A 9,158-nucleotide genomic window follows, 5' to 3' on the forward strand; every position below is an offset into this window, starting at 1 on the left:
CAAACAATGAAAAGTGTCCACTGCACTCACTGTTTTATGTTTTCATGCTTTTCCCATTCCTTGTGAGCTCCACTATCGCTCCCTACCCGGTTCCGGTCACTGTCAACCAATCAGCATTTGACCGACAGATGTCGAGCAACATGCAGCTGGGATCTTAAAGGAGTGGTTGACAGCACTAATCTGTGGGCTTGCTGTAGACACAATTGCAGTACCGTAAAGTTAGCCTTTCCAAACCTTTAAAAACTGTCATTTAATTAGCAGCAGTGGTAAAAGATGGCCTGAGAAAAAACAAAGAAAGTAAAATATGAAACAATTACTTCTACTTACTATTTACTTTCTAGAAATCGCTGCATCACCATTCAAAATATTTATAAAAATCTATTTATTTATAGTCAATTCCTAGCACAGTTAATTGGTAGACCAGTAGTTGGTTTTTTTTTAATACTTTAATATTAAAAGTTGCAAACCTGAGGTGACACTTGGGTTATGTACACTGAGATGATGTGAAGACAAGGCGGAGGTCTCTCCATGAGGTTTAAGCTACGTTAACAGAGCGCAGCAAGAGTGTATACAAGCAGTGACCTGCAATCAGCGTACACACTCCCTTTCATCACAAACATCAACGACTTCTGAGAAAAATCAATGAAGACTCCTCCTCCAGAAGCATCTCATTAATATCTCGGTGCGCAGAACAGCTCCTCGGCATAAATCAGCAGCTTTACTGGGAGTAGTTAACAGAAACGTGACGAAAGTTGATGGAGGAGCAGAGAAACTCATAACGCAAGCAGCTTTAGTGAAGACGCTTGTTGAAAAGATACCACTTTCAGCACAACATGCATGTGTGTGCGTTTGTGTGTGTGTGTGTGTGTGTGTGTGTATGAGTGAAACTCCGAGTGAGACTGAATGAGAGCTTTTCATCCACTCCAGTTACTAATCACAGTCTCATTCTCTCACACCCTGCATAATTCTCCTCCCCACCTTTATAAATCTTTCTTCTCACTCCACCTCTTCCTGTCTTTCTGAGGGCAGAGACAGCAGATGTGTTGGCAGGTTAAATGACCTCTGTGATGTACGACTTAACAAACCCCGAGCATCCATCAACACTAACCCTCAGCGTGTGTGTGTGTGTCTGTGTGTGTGCGGAATAAAGAGAGGAAAGAGAGTGCTCATAAAGTGCAATTTCAATTCACCTTCATCCCAAAACTTGAGCCAAACAAACTCGGCAGAGGTGTCTACACACTCATCCTCCCAACCTTTCTCTCCTCACTGACAAATCCTCCCTCCTCCTCTTTTTTTTTTTCTAATTTCATGAATGGGTTTGTCTGCTGGTGTATGCGCTGTATACATGAATGCGAATGAAGCCGTTCAACAGTGTAATTACATTGGCCTGGATTCCCTCAATCTGCTGCACGGGCTGATGAGAGATGCCCTCTCTGACCCCTGTATGTGCGTGAGAGCGACAGAAAAATGAGGGTAAACTTCTACAGATTTCAGGGCAGCTTATTGTCACTGTATCCACTAACCAAAGGGATAATCTATGAAACCAATGGAAATCAGTCCTCTCTACGCTTGCTTTCCATTACTCTAAAGCACTGGACTTTTTAAGATGTCCTCCTCTGATGACCTTATATTTATCTTTTCTTGCTATTGTATCATTTATAAGCGTTAGAATTTCAATAAGCTGCTATACGCTATGTGAGAGATTAAAAGCATACAAAGGGTAAATGAGTCGAAGAGATTTCACTATGTACTGATTCTTTATGGGATGGTTTTTTCTTAAAAAAAAAAAAAAGAGGGGTGAATCTTATGATGTCATCACAACAACTCAAACTAATTTCCCTGACTCTGCTGCTACAGTCGTCCATCAGCTCCGTGCTGACAGACAGGCTGCGGACGTGCCCTCTCAGTGGAGTAATTACAGGAAGCCAAGGAGGAGCTGCTTCAGGCACATCCTGGCGCACAGCTCACCTGGATGACTTTTCCTGCACTTTAGAAAAGAAAGTTTATTTTATTTTAACGTCTTAACGTGCGTCTTCACATTGATTGTCGCAAGGTCTGGAACCTATCCTTCTTTTTTCTTTTTTTTCTTTTTTTTTTAACTAAAATTGAGTGGCTACCCCCTGGTTACAATAAATATTTTTTTGTCATGTTTAGCAGCTTTGTCGTTTGACTCTGTGATTCTCCCGCTAATTGTCTCAGCAGGGCAGCTGACCAAGATGGCTGGCCTGCCCTCTGGATCACTCCTGACTATGCTCCAACCTACAAAAGGAGGAGATGGGGAAGAAAAAGCAAGGAGAAATAAAATACTTCACCCACCCCTCTCCCGGAGAAGTGCCAGATCTTCATTTCACTCTTTTCTCCCAGCTCTTTCTGTCTCAGTGCCCACAAAGTGATTGGAAAGCACACGACAATCTTTTTTTGTTGACGTTCGATGGCGCGTGATAATGCGGTCATTATCGTGGCTAAAGGAGCAGGTTGAGGCTCAGACAGGGTTTCACTGGGGGCCTTTAAAGCACACACATACAAAAACACGCACACACTCTCAGTGTGGGAAAAGAATGCTTCGAAAAGAGGGACAGCTGTTTGGGTGGCTTGTGAAGATGGCGATTAGGTTTAGGGGAAGATGGCCCACTGTAAACTCCACCTGTGCATACGGCCTTGCCCGAGGCTGTGGGGGAAAGCAGAGCCTCTCATTTCATCCAGTCTGCTGAGAGGTGTGTGTTTTTGTGATTTCGCTGTAATAACTAAAATACCCAAATCCAAAATTTTACAGCTATGAAGCCCAACTTCTAAATTATTTTCTGGGTTTCATTTCAAAGTAGAGTAAGCAAATATTCATTTGAAGCTAATCCAGCATATCAAGTTTATGAAGCCAATTTTAAGTTGAAAGCTGTGACATTGTCCACCACAGCACAGTGGATTTAGCAATAGCTGCAAAACAAACTGAACTAAGAAATTGTAGAAACAACTCAGTGTAAAGTGTAGACGGTATGAAAGAGAACCAAAGACATCACGGTGGCACCCACTGCTTTTAGATTTTGCATTTTGAAGCTTCAACATGGCAGTCACTGTTTTGTTTTTGGTTTCCTGGATTGAGAAATTGCATTAGATGAATGAAAGTGTGGAATTCCCCTTTAACAACTAATGCTAGCTAGCTTGTTTAGCACGTTACATTCTCAAACTGTATGGGTGCAGCTCACAAACACACATATCGGCTAATTAGTGCTAATAAAGAGCTACAGTTTCACTCAAAACTAAAGCATATATATATTTTTGAGATGACAGATATAAAGCTCAAAAAGACAGCAGCAGCACAAACAACGGTTGGTCGGCCTAGTGCACACTGAGCCAGCTGCCTGTACTGGGACACCTGTCAGTCAACATAGCCACGCCCCTTAAACCGTACATACTGAATGCTTTTTGTTTGTTACATATTTCTCTCTGAAACTGACAGCTGGTCATTTGGACTGGCAGGTTAAAGTTTCATAGGTAACCCTATAGGTGGTTTTATGTCAGTCAACGGCATTCTTCAGTCTCATTGGTAGTCACTTCAGTCGCCTGCCCAAAAGTTTATTACAGGTCCCGCCCACTTCACATCGTCAGCAGTTATTTCGTTCATGGTTGCTTCACGAAATCATTCACTATCTTTGGTCTCTGTGAATTATCTCCAGTGTTTATGCAGCTCTTCCAGGGAGATAAGATCTAAAAACATTGACCTCACTCAAATTTATTTTAAATACAACAAAGAAAATGTATGCAAGAAAGAAAAAACAAAAAACAAAACAAAACAACATTCTGGGTTATTATGTCAAAAATTTAATTTGGGATATGAAATTGTTAAATTACTTGAAATTTTTAGTTTCTGCTGGACAAGTCAAAATTTTAAGATATTAAATTGAAATTTTGAAATTCAATTTCTTCACTTTTTTTCTCTTTTTTGGTGGCATAAAAATTCTTCCATACAAAAGCCACCTGGTTCAATTTACAGAAGAACTAAATTGACTGTAGGCAGTATCATTATTTAATTTAATTTTAAATTAAATTTAAATTAAATTACATTTTAATTTGGTTTTGGGGTAAAGTACCCCTCTAATCTAAGCTGATGCACCATGCCATCCTTACTTACTTAAAATGAAAAAGGCTTTGCAGCTGCTTGTCTAGCTTCTCTACATTTTACAAAAAGGTGCAAGTACAGCAGACCAACAATGTATTTGTTATTTTCCTGGAGAATAGTTGTTAGGCCTATAAACTACTAATCTAGCCACTGGTCAAGTAAGTCAATCCATTGTACATCATATGTTTGAGATATTAGTATCTTGGTGTGTTTAAACCATCAAGGATATGCTGAATAATTTCCTTCAAGAAACAAACAACAAACATCTGCCTTAACATTTTGAAGTGTACATGAAATCTAAGCTAAAATGATATATCGGACTTTGCATTGCAACACCAAAAATAATTATGCACACTAGCAGCCACTTGATTTAAACTGTGAGATGTGATTAACTTTTCTGTGAGTGTGGAGCTGACTTCATTTAGGATAGTCAAAGCGATGAGGTAAGGGCAGGAAAGCAGTATATCAAGCAAATGAAGAAAGTAGCTTGAATCCTGCTGTTTTATTACATTTGAAATTCAAATGAAATATAAGTGCCTTTGCTCTTACATTAGGTTATTTCTAGGGTGCTTGTGTCATCACAAAGGTTAAACATGCCTGATTTAAGTGTAGGACTATCTATTCAAATAATAAAAGTTACTTCCTCCCACTGTTAGTCTGAGCTTAGCCAAGTGTCTAAATGAGTTATAAAATTAGGGAAAAGAACAGAAAGAGGTGCTTTATTTTAAAAAGTAATTTGTTTTGTGTTGAATAAGATGAAATTGTAGAGGCAGTGATGGTATCCTCCTTTCCCTCCCCCAGGGCTGACTGGATACACCCCAGGGACAGGATGGGACGGACCTGACCAGCCTCCCATTCATCAGCCTTTCCCTCTGAGTGAACTCACAACATAAGTAAAACAAAACTGCGCTTTGCTGTTTTACATGCACAGAAAGCTTCCCTTGTGTATTTTATTGTGTTTACTAGCACGCATTATCTTTCTTGGCCGATGGCACAAAATCCCCTTATGCCATCATAGTTGCTTTTTAGTTTATTAAATGTTGCCTTTTTATTGCTAAATTAAGGGGTAACTTCACCTTAACACAGCTTTAAATTCAACTGGCAGTGAATAGGTTTGGGGGATTTTAGCTGCAATTTGCCTACTTTGCCTTATCATGGAGCCTTGCGCTGTTCGAAGTCCAGTAACGAAATACATGGAGCATCAAATATAAATACACGTGAAACTAAATGGCATTACTGCTGCTACATTTTTATTAACCTAATGAGGAAATGCCTTAAATCAGTCACGGAACTATTCACTGCCACTTTTTGTGGCGTTATGACGTGTATTTTGACCAAGTGGTGAGAAGGAAGAACGTTTCTGCGCACTCATCTGTTGCTTCAGTGTCTCCTTTTGAATTTCATGCCTTAAACTTTAAACTATTCTCTCACTCCTACTTTGAAACTATACTTGCTTACAACGTTTGAAACTTATGACGACCCCGAGCACGAATGTTTGGAGAAGATGACAGCTGATGTCTGATTGGCCAGCGGATGCTTAGCGCCACTTCAAAGCCACGGGGAAGATACAACTACTACCAAAGCAGTCAGAGAGGAAAACAGACCGATCACGCAAGCTACCGAGAGCACACACAGACACTGACAGCAGAAGATATCACTGCACGGAGTCCATGGCTGCCACACTGCTTGGGGTGAGTTTGCATTTCGACGCAACTTTTGTTTTTCTCTGAATATTTTTTTATTTTAATTTTAATTTTTTGGCAAAAGCAAATTCTTAAAAGGGTCTGTCCATTTGCTTATTCGGTTAATATTTATTTTATTCCCTTTATCTCGTTTAAATGCCGCTGTTTATAATAAAAGTATCGTTATTTAAATTAACCGAGCTTTAGTTCTTTTCCCATCTACATTTTTAGCTTTCACAGCTTGCGCTATTGATGGCGAGTTGCTACGTCTAATGGAAAAGTTAAGCGATTTTTTAAAGATTATTTGCCCACCATAGTTAAAGTTTTATAAGTTACTAAGTTATCCCACCTGCTGTGATTTTGCTGGTTAAGTTAAAAAACAACAACAATGTAAGCTTCATTTGTGTTTTGCAGACTGTGTCCAACTCATTTGATTTACATGCTTCATTTTACGCGTGTTTTGCGCACATGGTTTCAGTGGCGTGCTGGCTCTAAGTGCGTGCTTTGTGTTCCCGCAGGAGGAGCCACGGTTGGGCAGCACCCCGCTGGCCATGCTGGCCGAAACCTGCAGCAGGATTGGGGAGCCCAGCCCCTCGTGCTCCCCTACTGTTTCCGAGGGAGCCCCCGGACCCGTCAAAGGGTTCCATCCGTGGAGAAGGAGCTCGCAAGTCACCAGCAACTTGGGTACCTGCCTCACATCGTTTGGGGTTTCTTCTGGGACCTCCAGGAGTAGCAGGACCGGACTGAATGACGCCTCTAGCGCTTTCACTGTGACGGCTGCTACTTCTTCTTTAGGGAATGATTTTTCGATGTACCAGCCCGCTGTGCCACCGGACAACTGCGTTCCCAATTCCGCACACGCACAGCGGCCCGTGCTTCTGACCAAATTTCCCTCCTCGGTAGAAAGCATAGCCGGGATATATCCAAGGATGCATGCACATCCCTATGATCCATGGTTCAAACCCGTGGGGGATACTGGTAACGGGCCTCCTGCCTGGTGGGATATGGGCAGCAGCTGGGTGGACGCACAGAACACAGTCGGGTTACCCTCTCCTTTGAGCAGCTACACCAGTGACTACAGCTCTAACTTCAGCCCTGGTGCCTCTCAGCACCTGCTCCCCGCGGCGCAACATCTCTTCGACGGCTTCAGACCACCTGTTCCCGCAGCCTACACAGAGCCTCCGGTCACGGCGGCACCTCCTCTCACAGGTTCCCCAGTCGTTTCTTTGCCCCCATCCTCCCGCTCCTCCTCACGGCGCTACTCCGGTAGAACCACTTGTGACTGTCCAAACTGCCAAGAGGCGGAGAGCCTCGGCCAAGGGCGCACGAGTCCCCGGCGGAGAGGCTTGCACAGCTGCCACATCCCAGGTTGTGGTAAAGTTTACGGCAAAACTTCGCACCTGAAGGCCCACCTGCGCTGGCACACCGGGGAGAGGCCGTTTGTCTGCAACTGGCTTTTCTGCGGGAAACGCTTTACGCGCTCTGACGAGCTCCAGCGGCACCTGCGCACACACACCGGGGAGAAGCGATTCGAGTGCCCCCTCTGCCACAAACGATTCATGCGCTCTGACCATCTCAGCAAGCACGCAAGGACACACAGCCCGGAGGACGGCGGGGAGCCGGGGCTCACGAAGGGCACCAGCGACACGGACAATAGCGGCAGCCCGAGCCCTGGACTGAGACTGCACAGCACCGAGGGACAGAGAGCGGTGCAATAATCCACAGAGCTGAACCCGATGAATCCACACGTGGGTTGTTTGCTTTACAGCGTGCCGTGGACTCTAAAGAACTGAAACAGCACTTTATGGATCACTCTGCTTATACCTCATCTGTTATTTGTACCTTTCTATGAAAAATCTTTTACTCATCTGTCGTTTAGTTTTTGTTTTCTTTTTTAATTTCTCTATTGCCTAATTTATTCTCTTTTTTAATATAAAAAAGGAAGAAAAACGAGCCTTTCATAATCCCCTTTTACTTCATTATTATAGTAATTAAATATATAAATTATAAAAAAGTTTGAGTGACTACATTTCTATAATTTACTCGTGTTTGAAAGTCTGTGTTGCACTGGGATTAATAAATGGGGCAATTTTCAATTAAAAACAAACAAAACAACTATTCACATGCAATAATCTAAGTTTTGTTGTATATTACAATTTGCCTCAGAAACAAAGTCTTAGTTTTCAGTTTGCAGTGATTATATATAAAACCATAAAAAAATACATACATAACAATTCTATTTTTTTTAATTTAACAATTTTATTCTATTTAAGTAGGCACATCTGCACATCTGCACCTTTAGATACAAAGAGTTCTGTAGTCAGTGACGTCAGCTGCTGCTTTATGGGGGGGAAAAATCTGCTTTAAGTTTTTTGTTTCAATGATGAAAAGACGTTGCTATTAAAAAATGCTGTAAAGAGTAGGAGACTTGGAGTGAATACTCACAGTGAGCTTTAAACACAGTTGTGTAGGTGGAGATCTCCACCTAGTGTTCAGTTTATGCAGTCAGCAGCTGCTTGGATCACATGGGCTTGGACTGTAATATTGAATGCAGGTCCTGGTTATGCAGCAATCTTTTGTTGCACCAATAAAATAAATTAAAATGTAAAAATCTTTGGCACATCTACACAAATATATTTAAACAAACAGATATTAAAAACGTGTAGTGAGTTGTATACATGCTTCAATTCTGGTGTTGGTCTTCAGGGACTGTCATGGTTGAATATTAAAAAAGTTTTTGCCTATTTTTCATTAAAAAAAAATGTACATGAAATTTTGGGCCACAGGGCCTAAATAAATACAACTAAATAGAATAACTATAAATTAATAAAACACAGTTCAAGAAACAGTTTAAAAACTCTTGCACATTTTTATTGGAATGAAAACAGTCATGCTACACATTAATCGACAGCAAAACTACAGAGAAAGTGCTGTTGTCACTCCGAACATAATGCCCGGTAAGATGAGATGATTAATACCTTATTGCTGAATTCATTTCAGTTTTAGAAACAGAGACAGCTCACAGTATTCACTACCTATTTACCGCTACTCAAATATAGCATAACAAATCAAATAAACATAAAAAATATAATAGAATCATAATAAATATTCATTAGTGTTCCGAGGTTACAGTAAAACAGAGCAGCTAATGCTGTAAACAACATGTTAAAAAAAAAAGAGGAACAGGAGTGGGCAAGCAAAGTCTCTCAACAAGTCACGAAACTGGCACTCTGGTTTCAGAGGATCTAATCCTTTAAATTTGCTGAAGAGTGAAGTTCCACCTCTGATCTCAGTACCTTTGGAGCAGATTTGTGTATTAGTCTATACTTGTGAAACAGTAGGTAAATGCAGACATTATTCTG

The 9,158-nt window shown here is 41.2% G+C and overlaps 1 protein-coding gene across 1 annotated transcript; it reads left to right on the forward strand.

Annotated features, from left to right (window-relative positions):
• The first annotated feature begins 5,647 nt into the window (after positions 1-5,647).
• Positions 5,648-7,514, forward strand: sp8a (sp8 transcription factor a). The gene is made up of 2 exons (XM_085346390.1): positions 5,648-5,805; positions 6,315-7,514. Exons 1-2 carry the CDS (start codon positions 5,785-5,787, stop codon positions 7,512-7,514), a joined length of 1,221 nt encoding a protein of 406 aa, XP_085202516.1. The 5' UTR covers positions 5,648-5,784.
• Positions 7,515-9,158: the final 1,644 nt, after the last annotated feature.

Source organism: Diplotaxodon limnothrissa, linkage group LG22 (genome assembly GCF_057381915.1).
Source record: "Diplotaxodon limnothrissa isolate DT_005_m linkage group LG22, D_limnothrissa_male_GT1.1, whole genome shotgun sequence".
Classification (NCBI taxonomy): Eukaryota; Metazoa; Chordata; class Actinopteri; order Cichliformes; family Cichlidae; genus Diplotaxodon; species Diplotaxodon limnothrissa.